This window comes from Sorex fumeus, unplaced genomic scaffold (assembly GCF_029834395.1).
Source record: "Sorex fumeus unplaced genomic scaffold, SorFum_2.1 ptg000010l, whole genome shotgun sequence".
NCBI classification, from domain to species: Eukaryota; Metazoa; Chordata; class Mammalia; order Eulipotyphla; family Soricidae; genus Sorex; species Sorex fumeus.
In genome coordinates, this window is record NW_026606067.1 from 2,617,564 (window position 1) to 2,643,922 (window position 26,359).

General features: G+C 47.1%; 1 protein-coding gene across 1 annotated transcript in view; it reads left to right on the forward strand.

The window, feature by feature from the left end:
- KIF14 (kinesin family member 14) overlaps nucleotides 1-9,752 on the forward strand; it is a 56,261-nt gene extending 46,509 nt beyond the window's left edge. The window contains exons 25-29 of the mRNA XM_056110533.1: nucleotides 3,769-3,924; nucleotides 4,700-4,822; nucleotides 6,173-6,247; nucleotides 7,281-7,419; nucleotides 9,403-9,752. Of these exons, the coding sequence (XP_055966508.1) occupies nucleotides 3,769-3,924; nucleotides 4,700-4,822; nucleotides 6,173-6,247; nucleotides 7,281-7,419; nucleotides 9,403-9,752 (843 nt within the window). The remainder of the gene's footprint in view (nucleotides 1-3,768; nucleotides 3,925-4,699; nucleotides 4,823-6,172; nucleotides 6,248-7,280; nucleotides 7,420-9,402) is intronic.
- The last annotated feature ends 16,607 nt before the right edge of the window (nucleotides 9,753-26,359 follow it).

Here is a 26,359-nt window from a genome sequence, read left to right on the forward strand (position 1 = left end):
CTTACACATTTTTGTGCTTGGGTTTCAATTATACAATGATCAAATACCCATCCCTCCACCAGTGCCCATTTCCCACCACCACGGATCCCAGTATCCCTCCCACCCCCCATCCCCCCATCTCACCCTGCCTCTGTGGCAGGGCATTCCCTTTTGTTCTCTCTCTCTTATTGGGTGTTGTGGTTTGCAAAAGAGGCAATGGGTGACAATCATGTTTAGTCTATAGTCTACTTTCCGCATGCTTCTCCCATCCTGGGAGGATCCTCCCAACACCTTTATTTGGTGTTCCCCTCTTTATCTGAGCTCCCTTTTCCCCTAGTATGTGTGGTTGGCCTCCAAGCCATGGAGTAAAATTCCTGGTACTAATCTCAGCCATTCTTGGGTGTTAGTCTCCTATTTTGTTACTTTATGTTCCCTAGATGAATGCAATCTTTCTATGTCTATTCCTTTCTTTCTGAGTCATTTCGCTTTCCATGTAGTACCACTTGTATGTAAATTTTGTGACTTCGTCTTTTCTAACAGCTACATAGTACTCCATTGTGTAAATGTACCAAAGTTTCTTTAACCAGTCATCTGTTCTCGGGCACTCAGGTTTTTTCCAGATTCTGGCTATTGTAAAGAGTGCTGCAATAAACAGACAATTGCAGATGTCACTTCGACTATACTTTTTTGCCTCTCTGGGATATATTCCCAGGAGTGGTATTGCTGGATGAAATGGGAGCTCAATTTCTAATTTTTTGAGAATCGTCCGGAGTGATAGCACAGCAGGTAGGGCATTTGCCTTGCACGCGGCCAACCCGGGTTCGATTCCCAGCATCCCATATGGTCCCCCAAGCATGGCCAGGAGTAATTCCTGAGTGCATGAACCAGGAGAAACCCCTGTGCATCGCTGGGTGTGACCCAAAAAAGCAAAAAAAAAAAAAAAAAACCGCAAGAACAAAAGCAACCAGTGCTGACGCGGATGTGGTGAGAAAGGGACACTCCTTCACTGTTGGCAGTAATTTATTTTATATTGCTTGTTACCCCTAAATGGCTTACAAAATTATCAAAATATGTTTCCACTGAGGAAAATTTGTGAAAGTTGTATCTCACCAAGGGGACGTTAAGTCTGAGGGTTTACTAAGTGGTTGGCTGCATGCTAATCTTCTGTGTTAATATATTTGTCAGTCCCGATTGGTTGTTTTCTACATTACAGTCCATTCATCTACTACTGGGATGTCAGTTTTGTAGATGATGGAGATGTCAGTGTGGCTGCATTTGTGGCCACATGCTCCAGAAAATCCAGAATTTTACCTGAGCAGCTGGGCTAGAGTTAAAATTTGAACTCTGAGAAGGCCTGGAGTTTTCAGCCATAAGGCCCTGTGTACCTAAAGTTTTCAGCACATCAGGCTCCCCTATGAGGCTCAGTCCTGAGGCTATGGAGTTCTGCCAGATGCATGGCAGCAGCCCAGGGATGTGGGAGCAGCTTCCAGGGTTGGCTTTGGGTGGGAGCTAGCATGCTCTGCTCTGAGAGCACCCCTAATGCTTTCCTAGTTTTTTCATTTATTTCTCTTTCTGTGTAGGGGATCAAACCCAAGTCTCCTGCATACAAAACACACATTTTGACACTGTGCCACATCCCAAGCTGAAAATGTGCTTCTTTGAAGTTTCTGGAAATTGCCATATGACATTTCTGTTTCTAAATCTTTAGCCAGAATTTCATGACCTGACTAAAACTAGCCACAAGTCTTGTTGGGAAATTATTTTTTTCTTTTCTGTTTTTGGGGTATGTGTTTGTGAGGGATGTTTGGGGTTTGGTGTCACACCGGTGGTGCTCAGGTCTTTCTCCTGGCCCTGCACCCAGGGATCTCTCCTAGTGGGACTCAGGGGGCCCTCTGGAGTGTCAGAGATTGAACCTGGGTTGGCCATGTGCAAGATAGGTACGAGCCCCGCTCTACTATCTCTCCAGCGTCTTGACAGCCCTTTCTTAATATCATTGATCTAACAAGTCAAACTGACGTCTGGCACTGATTTGTCTTTTCACTGGAGCCACTCCCAGTGGTGTCACAGGGGTGTAGGGGGAGCTATGCCTCACGTCAGAGGTGGACTCGGGCGTTGCTGTGTTAGCTTGTGCTCTGCCACTTGAGCTACACCCCTGGCCACAGACATTTACTGTAAATGTCCATTTTTCTTCTCTATAGAGGAAGGCTTTCTGGGTCTACCCAAGACCTGGTCAAGCACTGCTCTGATAACCCTTTACACCCCCGCCCCATAGTTCAACATGTCGGTTCATTCACCAAGGGTCCCACTGCAAGGACAGTGCATGCTGGACAGATAGGGGGTGAGGTGTCTGATTTTGAACCCCGAGGCTCCTCAGTCAGATACTTAACCAAATGACCAGTTTGTGGGGACGGATCTCCCGAATGAGATTCTCTGCATATAGGCGATGAGGAGAGAGGGGGGTGGGTGGCTGCCTAGTATGGGTGATGTGGCTGGTACAAGGGCTGAGGATGTGGATGCACACGTGACTGGCTGTGCACGTCTGAAGCTGGAGCACAGACTTGCAGCTCTGACTTGAAAAGGGGCTTGGGGGAGTTGAATCGGTGGGGAAGCTGCAAGTCCAACTGCTCTGGCTGGATCTGAGACTCCATGAGCAGGACAGGGACAGTCAGAAAGCTTCGGTATTTGCGAATCCATTGTCTGGTGCCATGCTCATTGAGTTGTATGTCCTTGAACACATGGAATTTTTTGTTTTGTTTTGGAACCACACCAGGCTGTGCTCAAGGATCACTACTGTCTCTGCACGCAGGGTCACTCCTGGTGGGGCTGGGGGCGGTTCTCTACATTGCCAGGGATCAAACCTGGGTTGGCGGCATGCAAGGCCAGCGCCTTCCCCCTGTAGTGTCTCTTAGACCCCAGTGCTTCACCTTCTGCATCTCCTGTTCTCTCGCTCAGAAGATAGAAAGAGCTGTGCCGAGCTGGCATAGGCCCACTGCTCTGAAGGTCCAGTGGGATGATAGTCTAACCACGTACCGATTAGGCAGGTGTGTCTCTCAGGGGGCACGTATTTGTCTTGCACGAGGCCCTGGGTTCCATCCTCAGCTCAGCAACCCCCCCTAAAAAGTGCCTGTGAGAGTCACTAGCTCTTTATTTAATTAATTATTTATTAATTGATTATTTATTATTAATTAATTTTGCTTTTTGGGTCACACCCGGTGATGCTCAGGGGCTACTCCTGGCTCTGCACTCAGGAATTACTCCTGGAGGTGCTCAGGGGACGATATGGGATGCTGGGAATCGAACCCGGGTTGGCTGCATGCGAGGCAAATGCCCTACCCACTGTGCTATCGTTTTAGCTCCAAGTCGCTGGTTCTTTTGAAAGAACTTGACCTTCGCATGAGAACTGAAGCCTGTAGCCCCATGTTGCAGAAAGTGTTGAGTGCTGAGAGCAGGTGACTTGGGGTGGGACTCACACTGTGCTCGGGAGAGACTGAGGTGACGCTGTCAGAGGAGACCTGATGACTGCAGTGTGGGAATAAGCCTTCCCTGGTACCAATACCACCATCCCAGCCCAGAGAGCTGGGGAGACACATCTGGGAGAGTCACTCTAGTGGGCCTGCCCGGAAGGTGGGCAAGGACTCCGCAGGGCATGTGTTGGCCCCCACATCCCTGTCCCTCCCCATCTCCTTTTGACTCCCCCCCCCCCCCCCCCCCCCCCCCCCGCCCATAAAGGCAATTGCCCTGCCCGCTGTACTATTGCCCGGCCCCTCATGGTCCATTTTTATTTTATAGGGATGCTCCTCGGAGATTTCATCAATGGTGAAGGAAGCTCAAACCAAAGTCATGGAGATTGTTTTACAAACTGTAAACCACGTGGGGCAGCTTGCAGTTCTGACAGGGAGCAAGCTGCACTTTCTGGATAGCAGTGGCAAGGCCACTGCTGTGCAGGTAACTGAGTGACGCTGACCTGGAACGACCCTTTGAAGAAGTCAAGTTGAGGATAGAGACTTCTGAAAATGGCATTGTGGAATGGAGCAAAGTTTTAATTTGAAAATAGCTCCTGCTGGGGTCAGAGAGCAGGTTGGGCACTTGGTTTGCATGCAACTCACCCTGGCTTGATCCCCGGCATCTCATATGGTCCCCCGCAGCTCTCTAGGAGTGATTTCTGAGCCTAGAGCCAGGAATAACCCCTAGCATCACTGGGTGTGGTTCAAAAACAAACACACATAGATAAATAAATTAAACAAAAAATTTAAAAATAAATTTAAAAAATTACTACAAAAAAAGAGAGAAAGAAAATAGCTCCTACTTTTCAAGTTTAACAAGATTTAACCTTGCTTCCATCTCGTCTCGTTTAGAGAACTGGAACCTTGCCCAACCTATTGTATCCTCATTTTGGCATAGCTGATGCTCTCACCACAGAACGAACACTCCGTAATTCTGAAACACTTGCTAGCTTGACTCCTTCATGCTCTTGGAAACAGTATTGTGTTCGAGCATTCTGCATCTCCACAATGCAGAATCCAGCCTAAGCTAATGAGCATTGTTACAACATGTTATACATGGAACCAAGCAACAGATTGGACCGTTTTCTTTCCTTAGAGGCTTCTAGTTCTGATTCCATAGTTACTGGATTTTAATAAACTTAGAGTATTAGCCATAAAAAAGCAGAAATTATAACTTTATATTTGATATTTTTTGTTTTAACGTAAAAACTTTCTAGGAGGAGTTCATGGAAGCTATTTGTAATGGTGTAGTCTTAGGAATGAAGATCCTTTTAGATTCTACACTAGAAAGAGTTAAAGAATTTCAACACATTCTCTCAAGACAGTGTGCCCAGAACGAGGTAAGAGGATTAAAAGAAGGTGCTATCTGTTACCATGCCGTAGGCAAATTGGCTTTCTAAAAAATAGTTTAGCTCAGAGGTTGGAGAGATAGTATTGCAGGTAGGATGCTTGCCTTGCATGTTGCCGACCCGGGTTTGATCTCGAGCATTCCATATGGTCCCCGGAGAACTGCCAGGAGAGGTTGCTGAGTGCAGAGTGAGAAGTAAGCCCTGAGCATCACCAGGTGTGGCCCAAAACAAAAAAACAAGTTTAGCTCAAAGAACTGGTTTTATGCATTTGTTTATTTTAATTTGCCTTGGGTGGTTTTGCTATTGGGGACTACAGGACAAAACTTAACAAGGGTGGAGATGGGGGCTGGGAAGGGATCCTGCAATGGTGGAGGGAACCTGGTCATGTTAGCATGGTATGGAATGGTACATGTATGAAACCCTACAGATCACAGGACTGTAAGTCCTGTGCTTCAAATAGAAATTATGATAAACAAAAAGAAAAAAACACTTCACTATAGGGTGAAAATGTTTTGCAGTTCTGTGAGATAATGAATGTTGGCTTTGTTGTGATTATGTCATAGTACACTCAATTATGCTCCTTCCAACTAACACAATCTTATCTTTCCATCATAGATCAATAAAACTAGAAAAATGCATACATAGAGACCTCAAATAATAATATTTGCTGAAGATATCAGTCACTTCCAAGGAAAGTGACTTTCCAATGAAAGTCACTTCCACTTCATTACTACAAATATTTTTTAAACAAATGCTATCATTGTAACAAATCTCAGAGGATACCCATCACAAATGTAGGCATCACTAGGCAGTTTGTCTGGAAAGAAGTTCTGTTTACTTTACCTTAGTACTTTAACTGGTGAATTGCAGTTCCAGAAAAAGAACCCTATTCTCTGATTTATAGGCCAGAGTTCAATTTTTTTTTCCTTTAAAAATTAATTTTACAGTTTAGGCTTCATGGCTACAATCGTGTTCATGTTTATGACTTCTTTCTTTCTTTTTTTTTTTTTGTAGTGTTGGTTGGGCTTACTCCTGGGAGACCACATGGGGTGCTAGGGATCAAATCTGGGCTGCCATATGCAAGGCAACCTCCTGATGTTCTTTATTATCATTTCAACCCCGTGTTTATTGTTTTGATATACATAGGTGCATCCCACAACCATCAAAGTGTCCGAGACCCCCCCACTGCTAAACTTTAGCAGATTCTTCTCCTTATCCTGTCTGTTCTCACAGTCCTAGGATTTGATCCTTCCAAATGTTATTTGCTTAATAACATTTTAATACCCTTGTACAGTAAAATATTTCTGCAATGATTGTTTAAAAGGATAAAATATCTTCCAGGCTTCCAAACAGATGTGCATTCACGCCACAGGATTGATTGGATCTCTGGAAAGCATCTTTGCTGAGTGGAAAATGGTAAGAGGAATAAATTTCTTAAAATCCATTTTTTTAATAATTGCATTTGGTTCAAGTAGAGCTGTTTGGATTTTGTTATTTGGGAGAGGGGGCAGTGCTGGGAGCCAAACCCAGGGCCTCATGTGTGCACAGGCCTCCCCCGCCAAGCGTTCCCCCTCTCCCACCCCCAGGCCCTTGTTTCATGTTTATACTCAGCCATAGACCTCCTTTGTGCATGTTGAATTGAAGCCCACATGGTAGTGTGGCTTCATTCCTCCCTCCCGGACATTACAGCTTACTAGTTTTAGCAGGGACAAGCTAATGCTTAGAAGTTGATTCTTCTTCTTTTTTTGTTTTTTCCTTTTTTTGCTTTTTGGGTCACACCCAGCAATGCTCAGGGGTTACTTCTGGCTCTGCACTCAGGAATTACTCCTGGTGGTCCTTGGGGGGCCATATGCCATGCCAGGGATTGAACCCAGGTTGGCTGCATGCAAGGCAAACACCCTACCTGCTGTATTAGCGCTCTGGCCCCAAGTTGATTCATATTAATGTATTTTATCTATCTTCCTCCTAATGGCTTAGTAACCATCATTTTTGCTGAAATAGTTATGGCAGACTCCCCCCCCCCCCCCCCCCCCCGGCCACCCAACTGTGTTCTGTGTTCAACAATCTGCAGAGAGATTTTAAAGCATCAGTGAATGGGAGAAATTATTTACATTTTTGAGGGACAAACCCAGGGGTACTTGGAGGCTACTCCTGGCTCCATGCTCGGGGTCACTCACAGCAGTGCAGCAGGAAGGGCACTTGACTTGCACACAGTGACCTGGATTCCATCCCTGGCATCCCATAAAGATACTTGAGCACAGAGCCAGAAGTGAGCCCTGAGCACCACTGGGTATGGCCCAGACCACCATCCTCCCCCCAAAATAGAACTAAGCACAGATCGAAGACGGAACTCTAGCTCTCTTGAAGGTCAATGTCCAGCATTGACTAAGCCTTATTGCCCTGGGTCCCATTACATGCAGTTAGAAAAACATTAACTTCATTTTCACAGAAAAGTTTCAGAACTCAAGTACAAGAGGAAGATTCTGGTTACCAAGATTTGAAAAAGATGGCTAACATTGCCTCCGAATTCCTGAAGTTAAAACAGTGCTTAGAGCAAACTGTTCAAATGACCATGTCTGCGCTAAGAGGTATGGAGCCCCGGTGGGATTTGTAGTCAATCAGAATTTTAGAGTTGAAGGACTCAGAATTTTTCCCCCCTCTAATCTATCTGAAGCATAGCATGCTTCTTCACTGACCTTTATTACCAGTACAGAAATTTGCATCTTTGAGTTCCCATTTATTACACCTAAGCCTCTTTACCTAAAAAGTTAGGCCCTAATCAGTGGGATGATCTATTTTTTTCCCTTTTTTTCATTTTTTATTAATTCACTGTGAGATACAGTAACAAAAATTTCATGTTTGAACTTCGATCATATGGTCATCAAACACCCATCCCTTCACCAGTGCACATTTTCCACCACCAAAATCCCCAGTATTCCCCCCTACCTCCCCGTTCCACACCTCCCCCTGCCCGTGTGGTGGACAATTTGCAAAGTATTCTTTCTCTACTTTAGTTACCTTCGATATTTCGAGACCAGTCCTACACCTCTCATACCTGCCAGAAATACAACTGCTAGACAATGTGTTTTGTATTGCTTGTTATGGATACAATATAATGTCATGCAGCCACTGTTGTGGCCGCGTGCTCTAGGAATTCTAAGATTTTAATAATTAGGGTCTGAAGAAATCACTGCCGCAAGCTGCTCGGGTTCAAAATTCTTGCGTGTGTCTCTGGATCGTGGCTACGTGGGAGCTGGTGCTTCTTGCTGGCTTCTAGAAAATGGTGACCACTGGAACTCTTAGAAGGCAGGCAGTACGACAGCACCTGCTCCTGTCTGGAGCGATCCAGCAGAGAAGGCCTATTGCAAATTTCTGGGCCGTCTCTACTGCAAGTTGCTCAGGTCCGAGATTTCTGTGTGTGTCTCTGGGTCGTGGCCATGTGGGAGCTTAAGTAGACAGTGGTCAGATGTGGCATCATCTTGGTGTCCTATTGGGGTGGGGAGAAGGACTGCCCAATCCTCCCTTGTCCCGTGGGATTTGGGATTTACCATCACCATGACTCGTACCTGGTGCTTCTTGCTGGCTTCTAGGAAATGGCGACCACTGGAGCTCTTAGAGGGCAGGAGGAGATAGGCGCCTGCCCTAGTCTAAGTGGCCGAGAGGAGAAGGCCTATTGCAAAGTCCTGGGCAATCTCTGCCACAAGTTGCTTGGGTTCAAGATTTCTGTGTGTGTCTCTGAGGATAATCTATTTTTAAATTTTTCAGTTAAAAAATTTTTTTAATTGAATCACTATGAATTACAAAGTAAAAAAGATATGATTAGTTCAGGCAAATACTTTTCCAATGCCAATCCCTTCACCAGTGCCCACTGCCTTCCACCAATGTTCCCAGTTTCCCTCCCACACCGCCCCCCCCAGCCTGCCTCTGTGGCAGGCTCTTTCCCTCCTCCATTGTTCTAGTGTGCCCTTCTCTAACTTATACCCCTCACCCTTAAGCCAGTGCCAAGCTTCCTAGTGAAGACCAGTCCTAGTCTTTATTTCTATCAGCATTGGGCCTTTGATAGTTCCCTGTGGAGTTTCTTTGTACCGCGCGTAGGAGAGAGGTCATTCAGCATCTGCCCCTCTCCCTCTGGCTAGTTTCACTCAACATGATACTCTCCAGATCCATCCATGTTTCAGCAAAATTGCATAACTTTATCTTTTCTTAAGACTGCATAGTATTCCATTATGCAGATGTATCATAGTTTATCCAGTCATCTGTCTGAGGGCATTTGGGTTGTTTCCAGATTGGTTAGGAGTAGTGCTGCAATGAACATATGTATGTAGCTATCTTTTCTGCATTGTGCTTTTGGGTCCTTGAGATATATTCCTAGGAAAAGGATTGCTGAGTCAAATGGGAGGGAGTTTTTTGAGGAATGTCCATATTGTCTTCCCGAAAGACTGGTCGAGTTGACATTCTAGTGGGATAATATTAAACGCTTCAGAATTGTCTCATAAAGTCACTGACTTAGAAGCCAGCAAGCACTGACGGGCAATGGGAAGGCCAGTGAACTTGTTTTTCTCCTCACACAGGATGCCCTGGTGATGTGCCTCTCTTCAAGAGCAGTGTCAATGATCTCTGCAGCTTGGCCAGGGGGTTACATGCTGCCCTTGGCGCCCATGCAGCCTCTGCTGACGGCAGCCAGGAGACAATCCCTCGCCTTGGCCTTCAGGACCTGGAGTCTGTCGCCAAGTCCCTCATTTTCTGCTTTGGCTCCAAACTGAGTCCGGATCTGTGGGAACCTGGTCTGGAGAAGAGCAGAGAGGGAGGCCCACCGACGGGGCTGGGCCGCGCTGGCCAAGGCACGACTGACTGGACGCCAGGGCTGGAGGGTGCTGAGAGCTCAGAGGACTGTACCCCCAGGAGGATCCAGTGGGTGTGAACACGGTGGGCAGGGGAGGCACTTTAACGACCAGGACCAGCCATGAAGGAGCCCTAGGGTGAGCCCACCATTCCATAGGAAGAGGATGTGAAGAAGCAACAAGGAGTGTGACTGTGTCAGAGTCCAGGGCTGCCGGGGGGATGCGGTGGATCCCAGTTCCGAAGTGCCCGGGGAGTTACTCTAGAAGTCTTTCTGCCATTTTCTCTGATTCTCTCCATGTTGAAACCTGGGTGCAACCGAAGGAAAGCGGAAATGAGGAATAAAACCAAGTAATGGTATTTCTCGATTTTTTCACTGCTTTACATTTGAAACATTTCTCTCGAACATGAAGATACTGTCAGGTCAGTTCATTAGGATGTTTATAAATAGTTCTTTTTCTCAGGAGCGGAAAATTGAATAACAGTACAGCGTGCCTTTTCCCTCCTCTGCAAATAGCAAGGACAAGGTTTATGGTGAAATTATCAATGTCAGTTGAACTAAGAAAGCTGAATTTGCATTGTAAAATCCTCCTAAACTTTCTTCCTGTTCAAGGGCATGATTTCCCAACTGTAATGTAAATATGGACTAAATTATACACATGAATATATATTTATATTATAATTTAGAAAAAGTCTTTCCAGATTATAAATAGTTATTCATTACACATTAATAATATGACTCAATGACCTGATTGGATGCTGTGTTATCTAAGTTCCAGAATGGTGGCTGTGAGGATATAATTTAAAACCTAGTAAGTGTTGCTAAAATCACACCAGCTTTTGAGTGGGGTGGAGAGAGCAGAGAGAGGCTGGATCTTTGCTAGATAATGCTTGTTTTGTTAAAGGTATAAGGAAAGAGTGTGCCTTTGACTGGATAAAGATGCAGGATCCTGGGATCCTGGTTCTGTCCCAGAGTTTCAACACTACCTTTAGGGCTGGAGAGAATGCTAGGAGCATCCTGTGCTGCAGGAGGTCTTCGTGGAGCTCAGGTGACTCATGGTTCTCCCAAGCACTCCTGGGGGACCCTGAGCATCACCATGTGTTTCTCCTCCCCAAAGAAAAACCAAACTAAGACAACCTTTGTTTATGATCAAGTACTAAAGATAATATTCCACTTCAGAAATCTGACATTAAGGAGATAATGTAATGTTCTTTCACTGCAAACATGTAAGTAATTTGAAAAACACTTAAAATTATGACTGGGTGACATCAAGCAGTACCTGGGAGTAATTCTTTTCACTGTTCCAATCTTGGCATGAATAGTGAAAACTGGTTGTTTGTACCATGAATAAATTACTTGATGATTTTCTTGTTGGGAAGAGAATCCAGGGACTGGTCACTGCAGCACGACCAACATGTACTGTGTTTTCAAATGGTGCAATGTAGAAATTTGCTTTCATTTGCTTTTCTCTTTGACTTTTGAGCTTGTGTTCATCTGGAGTTTTTATATTTATGCATTAAAGCCAGTGCTCAAGTTTTATACATTGTAGATGTCTATATAAGGATATTTTCCCCAAAGGTCGCACTTCTTTGAAGAATTTCCTAAAATATTGGTGTGATAGTTTTCATCTTGGTGTTCATTATTTCTTCGTACTCAGGATGTCATCATTAGAAAACTTTGTAATATTTTATACATATATATTTATGCTCAAGACATCATTATTATTACTTGAATGAAAGGCTAAAAACATTTGCTATTAGAATCATGTGTAGCAATAAAAATATACCATTAATAAATCTTGTCAGCTTCAGAATTAAATTTTGGTCTAAAGTTTTTTGATTTTATTGATCATTTTATTCAGACCCAAATGTTGTGTCACAACTCAGCTTTGATGTTATCTCTTCTCAAATTGCGAGGAAATCAGTAGGAACTCAGTAGGAAATACCATGGCAAGTCCTGTGACTATGACTGAGACAGTGCATGAGAGTCCCTTGCCTGGTCATTCTAGAGTAGACTTGTCCCTATGCACAAGCCTGGAGTCTGACGCACTTTTCAACCATTTGGTGTAAGATCTCCAGCTTGACTGCTAACTGGCTGTAGGACTGAGCTCCTGGCTGTCTCCACACTCATCGCCTAGTTCACAAGAGAAGAGCCAGACCCATCGCATGATCTAGCTAAATGTTCTATGAGAGCAGGTGGACATGACTCCTGCGGTGTAGACTTGGTCAATGTTGGGCTCCATCCTTCCCAATTACTAGCATTACAGCCATTGGGGTTGAGCCCCAGTCTCACACTGGTCTTGGTGGGGCAGGAGGCAGGGAGATCAACTCAAAGCGCTGACACACAGCTCATATGCAAGAGGCCCCAAGTCGAACCCCTAGTGCTTCATAAGTGTGCCCTGGTGATCCTTATCACTGATGCCATCAACACCTTTGAGTGCCCTAGACCCAGTACTGCCAGGATGAGGGTAGTTGCCCCTAGCACTCCCTCCCCCACCCCCCACCACACATACACCACCACCACTGCAGAATAAAAATATTTTTTAAAAGACCAGGCATGTAGTTCTGTGGTAGAACACATGTCATGCACCAGGCCCTGCATTCAGCAAATGACACCCCCAAATAGTGTTAGTATGGAAAGAGCTCTTCCATGATATAATTCCCAGCCTGCCCTGGAAAAGGATGCACATTTCTGATAACTAGAGCAGGAACTGCCGGAACAAAGGAGATGCAAAGCTTCTGGAAGCCAGCATTACTCAGCTAACTGGCTGAAGGAGGTGTCTGCTTGTCCCCAGGATGTTCCTGGAAGGGAATTTGGGAAGAGGACTTGGGAAATGTGGCTCCCGGGGGTCACTCCACCCTATTCCTGCTGAGATCAGTGAACTGTAGACTCCTGAGCTATAGAAAGATCATTGCACCACCCTCATCAGATTAAGGATTAATGTTCAAAATCGAAAAAGCACTAAGGACTTTACAAGGAAAAAAAAATAACACGCATCCAATCCCATTAAAAAATGAGAGAAGAGATGAACAGAAACTTCCTTCAAAGAAGATCATCAAAGGGCCAAAAAATGCTCTATATCACTAATTATCAGGGAAATGCAAATCAAAACAGTAAGATATCACCTCACCCCACAGGGATTGCACAGTCAAAAAGAAAAAAAAAAAAACCAATGTTAGCATGAATGTGGGTAAAAGGAACCCTCACTGTTGGTGGGAATGTTGACTAGTCCAGCTCAAAAAAACAGGAATTGAACTTCCATATAACCCAGCAATCCCGCTCATGGAAATAATACCCCAAGGGCCCCAAAGCATAGAGCCGAAAAGCCATCTGCACTCCTATGTTCATTGCAGCACTATTCACATTAGTCAAAGTCTGAAAACAACCCGAACACTCAGGAACAGATGACTGGAGGAAGAAACTATGGTATACATACTCAATGGAATATTGATTATATGTACTCAGTATTCTTACAAACTTTAACTCTTACAAATTTTCTACAAACTACTGTTTGTAAGGGGAAAAAAAATGAAGCAATTTGCTGCTATGGATGGATCTGGAGAGTATCATGCTGAGTGAAATTAGTCAGAGGAAGAGAGATAGACACAGTGATCTTTCTCACTTGTGGGTTATAAAGAAGCATAGTAAGGAATAACAAGTGCCCAAAGGCAATAGAAACAAAGAACACGAGAACTGGTCTTCAATAGGAAGCTTGCCAGTGGGGCAGGGGTGTAGGGAATGCTAAAGCGGTATGATGCATGATGCCTTAATCAGGAAGAGTATTGTAAGTCACAGCCTAAAAGAAAAACAGGGTGGGTGGGGAGTACCCGCCACAGAAGCAGGCAGGGGTGTGAGAAGGAAACCGGGGACACTGTTAGAGGAAAGTGGGAACGGGTGAATGTATTGGTGCTGGAACGGCGTGTACCTGGAACTCAATCAGGAATAATTTTTGTAATTCACAGTGACTCAATAAAAAACCCTTTAAAATGAAAGGCCTTAGTTGGTTGCCTTGGAGACTATGTGGGCGTAGGTAATTGATGTCATAGTGAGTCCAGTATGTGGACATCTGCGTGGCCCCTAGTTTTGGTAACCATAGTGATATTCATGCAAACTACTTTGAAAATGGCTTTTTTTTTTCACACATATTCGTGACTTCCCAAAATGTTTAGTCTTTCTTGCTTGCTTGCTTTCTTGCTTTCTTTCCTGCTTTCTTGTGTGCTTGCTTGCTTGCTTGCTAATGAATGGTAGGTGGAAGAGATAGTCTGGGAGTTAAGATGCTTACCTTGCACATGGCCAACCCTGATTTAATTGGGGTGCATGGTCCCCTGAGCACCATTGAGAGTGATCCCTGAGCACTTCTGGGTGTGGTCCAAACACTCTCCATCCCCCCCCCCGCAAAAAAAAAAAATTGGAAGGAAAGTTCTCATGCAATCTCTTTAAGCAATTTACAGCAGGAAATAGCTCTGAGGTTAGAACAATATTTCAAGGCCTTTGCTTACATCCAGGCGAGGGCCTGTATTCGTGGGAGTGTGGCCAGTGGAAGCTAGCAGGCTTCTCTGCCTCTCCAAGCTAAACCAGACTCACCTGAACTTAGCTGTGAGTTGGTGTCATTGTTGGAGCGATCTGTCACGGTGCACTTTCCCTAAGGTCGTTTCAACTCTCCATCAGCTCAGATTCTTTCCAAAGTATTGCTCTTATACATCAACCAAGTGGGCAGGACTTGGGTCATCTATTAGGGTAATGTGCCACTGGGGGTGGCATATTGAGAGAGTGAAGCTGGTTGGTCTGTGAGTTGTGGACTTTTAGGAGAGTTCAGGTCAGTAAAGCAATGCAGACTTCAAGTTGGATGGATGCATGTCTGATTTAGAAAGTAATTTAAGGAGGATGACAGCTCGGGTTCAGGCAAAGAGAGGCCGATGAGGTAGATATCTGTAGTTCTTGGAGGTTGTATTTCAGGACTAAATTACTCTTCTGAATACTTTTATTTCATGTTGCAATATGTCACCATTGGCATCAGAAAATTGGCCTGGAAGGGAAGTTTGGCACATAAAGCAAAACAGACTCATTCCACACCTGCCAGGCAGATAAATCTGAGGTGAGGAGCCTCTGGAGGGCTTGATTGCCTTCCGTCTTGGTTGGGCGGTGCTGCATTCTTAGAGGTTCTCGCTCTTGAACTAATAATGTTTAGCTAACAGAGCACAAGAGGTAGAGCATGCATTTGTCAATCAGTTTTGGCAAGACTTAGAACAGGTTGTGGTTGAGGCATAGGAATTGGGGCGTAGAAAGTACAATGACCAGATGCCAGAGAAAGTACCAGGGTTAAGACTCTTGCATTACATGTGGCTGACCCAAGTCTGATCCCCAGCACCACACTTGGCTCCCTGAGCCCCACCAGGGGTTTCTGAGAATAGAGTCAAGTGTAAGCCCTGAGCACTGCTGGATGTGGCCCCCATTTTTAAAATTTATTTATTTTTTTGCCTTTTGGATCACACCCGGCAATGCACAGGGATTACTCCTGGCTCTGCACTCAGGAATTACTCCTAGCGGTGCTCAGGGAACCATATGGGGTGCTGGGAATTGAACCCGGGTCGGCCACATAAAGGCAAATGCCCTACCCGCTCTGCTATCACTCCATCCCCTGGCTCCTAATTTTTAAAAAATGATAAAAAAAATAAAGCTCAGTGATCAGACCAAAGTAGTGGCTCAAATGAAATAAGACTCCTCCAGGGGACAAGCTGCCACCCTCTTTGACTCAGGAGAGAAGACAGTTTTTTTGGTCCACATGCATCTTTCCTATAGCTCCTACTAGATATGGAAAGAATTCGCTGGTGAATCTCAATGGCGGGCCACAAATTAATCAAATCTAACAATGACCAGCAACTGGCTGGGAAAATTGTCAAGGGCTGAGCACACGCTCTACAAACAGGGACTCCAGCCTATATCTTAAGGCACCGCATAGTCCCTTGAGCACCACCAGGAATGACCCCTCTAGTACTATCGTGTGTGGCCACCCCCACCCCCCAAACAGCAATGACACAATGAATACATTTCTGCAGTATTACTTAATCCTCAGGACAGCCTTACAAGGTTGGTCGTTGCCTCCGTCTGAACATGGAGGGAAGAAGGCCATTCGGAGAAGGGCATCCCAGCCCCCGCTGCGTGCACAGAGTGCCAATCCCTGAGCTCCGACTCCCAGAGATTTTCATTTCATTGATTGGGGTGGGAATAGCACCCAAATATTTTTAGGATGGGAGGCTCACCTGGGAGTAGTTAGGGATCACACCTGTGAGTGTGCGGGGGCTACACAGGTGGAGCTCAGGGGTCCTATGCAGTGTTGGGATTCACACCATTGTCATAGCGGCGGGAGCAATAGTACAGCAGGTGAGAAGCTTGCCTTATACATGGCCGACCTGAGTTTGATCCCCTATGGTACCTACCACTACCAGGAGTGATCCTGAGCACAGAGCTGGAGTAATCTTTGAGCACTGCCAGGCGTGGCCCTCAAATAAAAGAAAGAAAAGAATAAAAACCATTGTCACAGTCACAACTTCACAAAAGGCAAGTGCCCCAACCTCCATCACTCTGGCCCTGAAAATATCTTCTTAAAGCTCCCTGAATCCTTTCTATTTTGTAGGCAAACAAAGATAAGATACATGGACTCAGCATCTTTAAATAAATGTTCATTATTTTAATTTATTTACATTTAATTTTTTTTAATTTGGGGAGGCCACACAAGCGGTGCTTGGGGGTCACTCCTGAGGTCACTCCTGATGGTGCTCAGGAGACCATCAGTGAGAAAAATTGGAGAGGGTTCCCCTGCTTGTACTCCAGTCCTTTGAGTGCCCCAGTCCCAAGGATACTTATTTCCCCCTATCATCTACTTTAGAGGTTTTAGATGTTTTCTGCATCTCATGTTGGAGCTCTTTAATCTTTTCCTGCTGCCATTCCTCTGCTAGCATCTTCTCTTTGTTTTGGGGTCACACTTGGTGATCCTCAGGGGTTCTGTGTTCAGGAATGACTCCTGAAGGGCTCAGAAGACCAGTGATATGCCGGGGATTGAACCTGGGTTGGCCTCATGCAAGCCAAGTGCTCTGCTCGTTGCTATCATTCCAAGTCTATTTTTTTTTCTGGGTTTTTGAGCCACCCCTGACTGTGCTCAAGGTTTATTCCTGGTTCTGTACTCAGGAATCACTCCTGGTGGGCCTGGGGGACCACATGGGATGCCAGAGATCAAACTTGGGTTGACCATGTGCGAGGCAACCACCAGCCCACCACACTATTGCTCTGGCCTCACAAACCCCATTTTTTTTTTTGCATCAATCACCACAATCTTCATTTCTGTCCTATCTTATTTCTATCATGATTCAGTAGGTCCTTCAATAATGTACTTTCTCCCCACCTCACTTTATTTTAACATCATGGTTTCATGATGTTCAAGGTTGTTCATGATGATTTGTTACAGGTATTCAATGCTTCAGCCCCAACCCCCACAGCTTGAACTGCTGTCACCTTCCCTCCACATTTTCTCCATTTTCTCAATCATCCCTCAAGCCCTGCCACCATAGCACATTCACAATCATTTATTTTATATTGTTGCCACTAAATGAAATGATCAAAAAATATTTCAGTAAAAGAAAATCTGTGAAAATTGTTATATCACTCTCTGGGAACATTAAGTCCTTATCTGAGGTTTTACTAAAGTGTTATCGCAAGTTAAGCTTTCTGTGCTGTTTTTGTTAGTCGAAATTAGTTGTTTTCTACGTTATTTCCTCATCCAATCTGATGTGCTCCTGCTGGCGTGTCAGTATTGTAGAGTTTGGAGATGTCCTGTGGCTATTAATGCAGCCGCGTGCTCCCGGAAATGCAGAATATTTAACTGGGCAGCCAGGCTGGAGGCATGCTGGCAGCTGTTGGGGTGTGAATGCAGTGACTGCAGCTTTGGTACGGCAGGAACTTGGTCCATCCCCTTACCGAGATTGCCCCAGAGGTCTCAGCTGGGACCCAGTATCCAAGAAGTTTTTTTCTTTTTGGGTCTCACCTGGTGATGCTCAGGGGTGACTTCTGGCACTGCACTCAAGAATCACTCCTGGTGGTGCTCGGGGGATCATATGGGATGCTGGGAATCGAACCCGGGTTGGCTGCGTGCAAGGCAAATGCCCTATTCGCTGTGCTATTGCTCCAGCCCCCTCCAAGAAATTTTTTATAGCTGGTTGATCTCTTTTGAGATTTATTTATGAGTCTCTGGAACAGGGCGGGTGGATAAACTTACATGGTGGTGGCGGTGGGAAGGGGTCAGAAATGCCCTTTAGTCCTGTCATTTCTTTATAACAATGCAGACTATGTTCCATTTCCGGCCAGGCCACTGTGTGGAGGTTGTAAGCTCTCAAAGGGACTTTGCATTTTCTCCAGCAATTGGGGCTCCTCCTTCAACCCAAAGATGTACCCCCGAGGCTCTCTCGTCTGACTCACTGTTCCCAATATGTGTTCCTTCCCCCCACTTACCCCAGATTACCTGAGACCCTAAGTAGGAACGAGGAGAATAGAAAACAAGCCAATGCATTTATAAATAAATCCAAACGGTTGCTTACTCTTAGATACATTTGGGGGGTTCTCAAAAGTTTGATGTTGTTTATGTGAACTGAAATATCTTTAAAAAAATTATTTTTTAATTGAGTCACCGTGATTTTTCTAAAAAATTTTTAATTTTAATTTTTTAAGTTGGATCTGAAATATCTTGGGGACTTACTCTTGTTTTCCATCCGGAAGCCGATGGTCAAATTGATTTTATCATACGATTATATTGTTTTATCGCCGTCAATAATAATCACTGTGTTTATTGCCAGCATATGCCAGAAGAGCAGAAATCTCTCTCTCTTAAAAATCAGCGCTGAGTGGGCAAGCATTTAGACAACCTGGGACCCCCGGGCACTGGGCTGCTTGGCAGCTCTCTGGTGACACCCACAGTCAGAGGAGAGGAGTGCGACTTCCTGCAGAAGCTCAGTATTCCCCTTGGGGTCAGTCTGTCCATAGAGCCCGCTGGCCACGGCTGCTAACCCATAGCCCCTTGTTTGAAAGGAGAATGAATTTACTTTTACACCTAACACCAAGTTTTAGAAAGATGTTTTAAATGGCGCCTTCTCTTGGGCAGTGAGGACTGTGTCCTGACTGAGCCTTCTTTCATTCCTCCTTCCTGTGGCGACAAGGGTTGCAGTGTTCTGTCTGAGCAGGCAGCTGAGATCCAACCGGGGGCCGCGGAGCGCAGGCGCCCACCCGCCCGGGCAGGAAGCTTAATGCGGCTTCTGTTCTAGCTCTCTCGGCCTGGGCCTAACGGAAAGTGGCACCAGTCCAAGGTTCCACACGGGCACAGGAATGCGACAGAAACCAGTGAACAGCCCTGCCTCCAAGGCTTGCCCAACGATGAGGGCAGAATGCCTGGAGAACGGCTTTTAGCACTGCACATGCTTCTGAGCGACGGAGTAGTATCTGTGCTGTGGAACCTCCCGTGCCTGGCACTGAACTCTTTAGTGCCAGCAGGTTGGAGAACTTTCTGGGAAATATTCGATCTTAGCCCAAAGCTTCCCCCATTATGATCTAAGTGGGGAAAAATGTGTATCATCTTAGAAATGGAAACTGGTAAGCTTGTGTGTGTGTGTGTGTGTGTGTGTGTGTGTGTGGTGGGTGGTGTGTATGTGCATACTTGGTGGTGCTTATGGGTTACTCCTGGCTCTGTGCTCAGGGATAACTCCTGGTGGAGCTCAGGGACCCATATGGGATGTCAGGCATTGAACCTGTGTTGACTGGGTGCAAGGCAAATGCTCTACCTGCTGTACTATCACTCCAGCCCTCTGATAAGCTTTTCAAAACTGTAATAGAGTCCTCAGGGCTAAAGCAATAATACAATGGTAGGTGACAACTTGCACGCGTTCAACTGGGTTTGACCCCCCCCCCCCCCCAGTATCCCATAGGTCCCCTGAATACCACCAGGAGTAATTCATGAGTGTAGAGCCAGGAATAATCCCTGAGTATCACCGGGTGTCACCCTAAACAAGAACAACCCCCCCCCAAAGTGTAATTGAGTCCACCTTAAATGTCCATGGGATCTTTGTTTTCAGCAGCTCTCTACTCTGTTAACCCATCACAGCACTAGACGTTTCTGCATAAACTAGACACTCAGAGGAGGGGCTGCAGGAATCGGGCGGGTTAAAGCGGGGAGCGATGACAGGGCAGCAGTGAGGTGGCCAGTTAGGAAGGGGCTTAAAGAGACCCTCACTGACAGAGTGGCTCGGGGGGCATCAATGCTGAGAAAGGCTCAAAAACAAGGGCTTGGGTAGGCATGGAAGCCGGGGAGTCCAGATGAGGAAGCAGAGGGTGTGGGGTCAGGGTCAGGCCAGGGCTGCTGGTCCTGCCTTGAGTGTGACCTTGAACCTGGGGAGTCTGCAGAGGAGCGACTCAGAGCTGAGGAGGTGCTGGTGATGCCTCTCGGTGCGGCTGGGAATGAGCAAGAAACTGCCCGGGAGACCCCGGGCTTAATCTGGGGGAGGCAGGCGGCAGCCAACCATGTTGTCCCTTGACAAACGGGCTCAACTGACAGATGGGCGAGACCAGAGTAAACCCAGACAGACACTGTCCCAGTCCCGGGACAGGCAGTTCTGGGGGCAGGAGAGGGCGCCCTTGGGACCCCTTCTCTGGAAGACCCGTCCCCACACCCAGCCCTTCAGGGACCTTTGCTAAGCTACAGGCAGCTCTTGACAAGACTATGGAGGGAGAAGTAAGGGACCAGAGACATAGGACAGTGCCAGGGGACTTGCTGGGCACACAGCCGTCCCGATCCCAATCCCTGCACCGCCCAGTGAGCTCTGCCAGGCCTGAGCCCTGAGCACAGAGTCAGGGTCAGCTCTGAGCACTGCCGAGTGTGTCCCTCCAAACCAAAGAAAACCAAGATAGTGGGAAGAGCCTCCATCACCCCTGCCGGGGCAGCCGGGGCCCCTCAACAGGCTCCTGTCAACCCTGCTCACTGACATTCAGGCTGGGCCGGCTGGGGCAGCTGTCATCTCTTTGAGACTTTACCGATTCCACCTCAGTGCAGGGAGGGTGGTCTTGGGAGACTTGGGGGATGGCGTGAGGAGGTCCAGGGGTTCCTCTTGCAGACCTCCTGGGGGGCTGACCTCAGGGGCACTTCCTTCGTCCTTTCTTCCTGCTCTGAGAGGGGGACGGTGGAGGCGTCAGCTGAGGAGAGGCGCCTTCTTCTCTCTGATGCCCCCAAATCTGGCCCAGGGAGTCAGTCCTGTGATTTGTGTGCTGGGGTAGGGCTTGGAGACAGGAGGTGGAGCCCCCCACCCATTCAGGGCTAGGGAGGGCGGCATCTGGAGTGCTGGGGCCCTTGTCTCAGACCCCCACAGCCTCTTTGATCTGCAGAGTTCACAGCTGTGGTGGGGGAGCCTCTTGGCTGCCTGTCAGGGCCACACCTCAGGAAGGGGGCATGGAATCCTGCAGGGCCTCCAGGAGGAGGCACTGGAGCAGGAGGGGTTTCACCATGTGTATGGGTGGGAAGAGGGGCGGAGGGGCGAGACCCCGCAGTCTCAGAAGCCACCCTGGGCTTTTCCTTCTTTTCACGTTGCTGAAAAGTGGCACGTCCTGCGGCACGTCCCTGAGGCCTTCAGCGAGCGCCGTTTCCCACTGAGTCTAAAGCTTGGGAATCCCAGGGCTCCAGGGTCCAATCCTCAGTCACACGGTGCTTGCACCCCAGCCAAGGGGCGGGAGACAGACTGCTGTGTCAGCTGCATCTGGAGATGGGCTTAGCGAAGCACTGAAGTGCCGGTCAGCGTCCCCAGAGCCCGTCAGGGTGGGGCAGGGCAGGGATGAGCCTGGCAGGCTTGTGGGGGAGGGGCAGAGAGGGGTGGCCTGTGACAGAATAGCACCCCTGCTGCTCACGGGGGCCCTGGCAGGTCTGGGGGACCTTTTCTCTGGCTCAGGAAGAAGGCCAGTGGCCAGAGCAGGTGCTCCAGAGCCCAGTCTGGTGGCTGGCACAGAATGGAGCATCCCAGGGGGGTCAGGGCTTGCAGGGGTGGGGTGAGACTTCCGACTCTTCATGTTCCCTCAGTCCCTTGCAGAACCCAGAGCCCAGGGAGGTCTGGATGCTTCCACGCTGGAGTGGCTGGGCAGTGCTGTTGGCTTCCAGGGTCCCCCTGCCTGACCCTCAGACGGACTCAGCTGCTGTCATGCCCAGTGCGTGGCCTATGGCTGGGCACAGCCTCATCTCACCAGCTCTGGTGTAGACAGAGGGATGTTTTCATAGTCCTGTCATCAGTGGCAAGCCCCGCATGCTGTGGTACCCGCGGCCCGGGTGACTGTGTGCCGTGGGACTTCATGATGGGCCCTCCAGAGTAGGACCAGCCCCTCCTGCAGCCCTGTCTAGCCGATGCTTCTCCACTTTGTTCCGGAGCATAGTCAGGAAACTGAGTTCCAGGAGTCAGCTCTGGGTGGGGCGGAGACTTTCCGGGTGCCTCCAGCAAGTGTGCCTTTGACACTGAGGTTGTGAGAAGGCAGGAAAGCTCAGTGGATTGAGCGCAGGTTGTGTGTGTGGGACACCTCGATTTAAGCCCCAGAATATCCTGGTCCCCTGAGCACCACCAGGAGCAACCTCTGAGCACCAAGCCAAGAATACCCCCCCCAGAATTAACTGGGGGTTCCCACCCCAAAACAAAGCCAAAAAGAATGGAGGCCAGGCTTGTGGCTCAGTGGCAAAAGTCTAAGCCTTGCATGCATGAGACATGGGTTTGATTCTCGGCACTGTAAGACCCAAACCCAAACAATAAAATACCAACCAACCAAGATCCCCCCCAAACTACAACAACAACAACAACAACAACAACAACAAAACCCATAGACTCTCTGGAACCTTCTAGACTCTTGATTCAGAAACCCCTGCTGGGAAGGGCAGAGGGTCAATGAATAAAAATCAAAAAAACAAAGTTGGGTCAGAGGGATAGTACAGCGGGGAAAGCACTTGCCTTGCACGTTGCCGACTCCAGCTCCATTCCTGGAACATGTGTCCGCCCTCCTGCCTGAGTCCTACCAGGAGACTCCTGAGCACAGAGTCAGGAGTAAGACTCGAACCCTGATAAGCGTGTCCCCCCCAAATGAACAATACAACTAACAACAACAAAAAGGCCCACTGCTGGGGAATACATGAGAAATATCAAGTTTGGTTCAAGATTGTGGGATAGTTTCCAGAACCCCTGTCAGTAAGCCTAACTACACATTTCTGGTGATTCTGAGGAGAAAAAGAGGGACCCCTTTTTGGTCTTGGGATCAGACAATAGTTCCCAGAGATTCATGCCTGACTTCCCACATACCTGGAGTTTTTCAGGTTTTTTTTTTTTTTTGAGGTGCTAATTTTTATATTCTCCCAGTTGAAATACACATTTCTGGGCTGGAGAGATGTCAATGGGCTAAAGCATATATTTTGCATACGGGAGGGCCAGGGCTGGAGTGATAGCACAGTGGTAGGGTGTTTGCCTTGCGCGCAGCTGGCCAGGCCGAGCAGGGTTCGATTCCTCCGACCCTCTTGGAGAGCCTGGCAAGCTACCGAGAGTATCTCGCCTGCACAGCAAAGCCTGGCAAGCTACCCGTGACTTATTTAATATGCCAAACAAAGTAACAACAATGTTACTGGGCCCACTCGAGCAAATCAATGAATAACGAGAGGACCATGACCGTGACTGTGATGGGAGGGCCAGGGCTCCACCCCTGTGTAAACTCAAAAAGACAGTGACGGGAATGCTGACTGGTTCAGCCCTTTTGGAAAACAGTATGGATGATTCTCAAAAAATTAGAAATTGAGCTCCCATTTGATCCAGAAATACTACTCCTGGAAATATATCCCAGAGAGGCAAAAAAATATAGTCGAAGTGACATCTGCAATTGTCTGCTTATTGCAGCACTCTTTACAATAGCCAGAATCTGGAAAAGACCTGAGTGCCCGAAGTCATGAAATTTACATATAAGTGGTACTACATGGAAAGCGAAATGACTCAGAAAGAAAGGGATAGACGTAGAAAGATTGTGTTCATCTGGGGAACATAAAGTAACGAAACAGGAAACTAACACCCAAGAATGGCCGAGATTAGTACCAGGAATTTTACTCCACGGCTTGGAGGCCAACCACACAAGCTAGGGGGAAAGGGAGCTCAGATAAAGAGGGGAACACCAAATAAAGGTGTTGGGAGGATCCTCCCAGGATGGGAGAAGCATGCTGAAAGTAGACTATAGACCAAACATGATTGCCACTCAATGTTTCTTTTGCAAACCACAACACCCAAAAGGAGAGAGAGAACAGAGGGGAATGCCCTGCTACAGAGGCAGGGTGGGATGGGGGGGATGGGGGGTGGGAGGGATACTGGGATCCGTGGTGGTGGGAAATGGGCACTGGTGGAGGGATGGGTACTTGATCATTGTATAACTGAAACCCAAGCACAAAAATGTGTAAGTCTGCAACTGTACCTCATGATGTCTCACTATTAAAAATGTTTTTAATAATAAAAAAAAAAAGACAGTGGCGGCTGTCTATCTCTCCCCACCACCCGCGTTTGGTAGTCTCAGGCCGTTTCCCCCACCCCGGGGAGGTTGATGGCGATGGGTAGGCGAAGGAAGGAAATGAGGTCCCGGCTGGTTGGTCTTAGTTGCAGTTTATTCCAATCCTCTCTCTATCCATTTCTGTCTCTCTCCTCTGTCTCCGATTCTTCTCCATGCTACTTCATTCTCCTCCTCGATCCCCCTTCATTCTCCTTCTGACTCTGGAATCTGGATCCCCTTTCTCCTTCTCCTTCTGGAGTCTGGATTCTGATCCCCCAGCCCACTCTTACAGTCTAGTTAAATCCCAAAGCATGAGGGGTTGGGGTAACAATTACGCATAGGTGTGGTCACAATCAATAGGGGTGAAGTTCTTTCCCTCAGGGAAAGCAGCTTCTAGGACAGATTCTCATTATCAGGTTGATCCACCCTAGAGCGGAATCACCTGGGTGTGTTTCTCCTTTCCTTGTCCAACAAACATATAAGCATACATAATATAAATCATTTTGTATGGATACAGTAAGAAATGGGCTGGAGCAATAGCACAGAGGGTAGGGTGTTTGCCTTGCACGCAACATGGCCGACCCAGGTTCGATTCCTCCGCCCCTCTTGGAGAGCCTGGCAAGCTACCGAGAGTATCTCGCCCGCACGGCAGAGCCTGGCAAGCTACCTGTGACATATTCAATATGACAAACACAGTAACAAATCTCACAATGTTACTTGGCCCGCTTGAGCAAAATCGATGAACAACGGGAGGACAGTGACAGTGACAGTAAGAAATACCTTAAACTTATAGAATTGATCTCCTAGGGCCATCTCAATCTCAGATTACAGTGCTCAGGCCAGATAGTCTTTCCTATCCCTAGCAGGGTCCTAGTTTCGTCATTACTTTTGGATCATGACAGCATTTGTCTATGATCAAATTCTTAACTTATAGTTAAGAATCGTGGCACTTTGGCCTGGCCCATTTCGATGCCAGGGTAGCTCACCGCTTGCCCTGGATCCATTCAGTCCCTCGTCGGGACCCTGCTTTTGGGGTGTTAGGCACCAAGGGCAACTGAGGCTTAAGTTGAAAAAGCAGATGCCCAGGAGTGAATAATATTCAAAGCCAATTAAATCCTAAGTTACAAAAGCATAATATTAACTGTCTTTCTGTATCTATACAAAAAGGACATTACTTTAAAGTAAACTATGTCATAAGACATAAGGAGAGGAGAAAGACAATATTTCACTCATACATATAAAATCATAGATTTCTTTTTTTAATTTTTTTTTTCGCTTTTTGGGTCACACCTGGTGATGCATAGGGGTTACTCCTGGCTCTGCACTCAGGAATCACTCCTGGCGGTGCTGAGGGGACCATATGGGATGCTGGGAATCCAACGCGGGTCGGCTGCGTGCAAGGCAAACGCCCTACCCGCTGTGCTATCACTCCAGCCCCCAAATCATAGATTTCTGAGGAATCTGACCTTACAAGTTAACAGAGTCTGATTAGGGGGAAAGCTGATTAACTGGTTGGGGAGGAGAGCACAGGGAAGAGTTTACAGATAAACACAATGGAATGGAAGTGCCTCAGGAGCACTGTAATAAACCTGAGATCCTTATGTCAAGGGAGGAAGGACAAACTAATGTCATCCTACACATCCCTAGCTTACGCGGTCCTCTGAGCACCACCAGGAGTGACCCCTGAGCACAGAACGATGAGTAGCCCCCAGAACCATTGTGTGTGACCCCAAAACTGAAAAGGAAAGAGAAGTACAAAAAATGCAAAATCCCAAGTAACACTTCAGAAGCCAAGTGTATCTTTGCATGGAAAATGTATTTGGAGTATGGGGATTTGGCCATGGTCAGCAGAGCTCAGGGCTTTCTCTGGTTTTGCACTCAGGGATCACTCCTGGCAGTGCTCAGGGAACCATACGTAGTAGATGTCCAATGTCAGTTGTGTGCAAGCCAAGTACTTTGCCTCCTGGACCATCTCCCCAGCCCCCAATCTTTTGAAGTCCTTGATTTGTTTAGCAGATGCCCAGGCTTGGAAGTCCTTTCCTTCTATCTTTTTTTCCTTCTATCTATTTTTGGCCACACCCAATGGCACGCAGATCTCACTTCTGGTAGGCCTG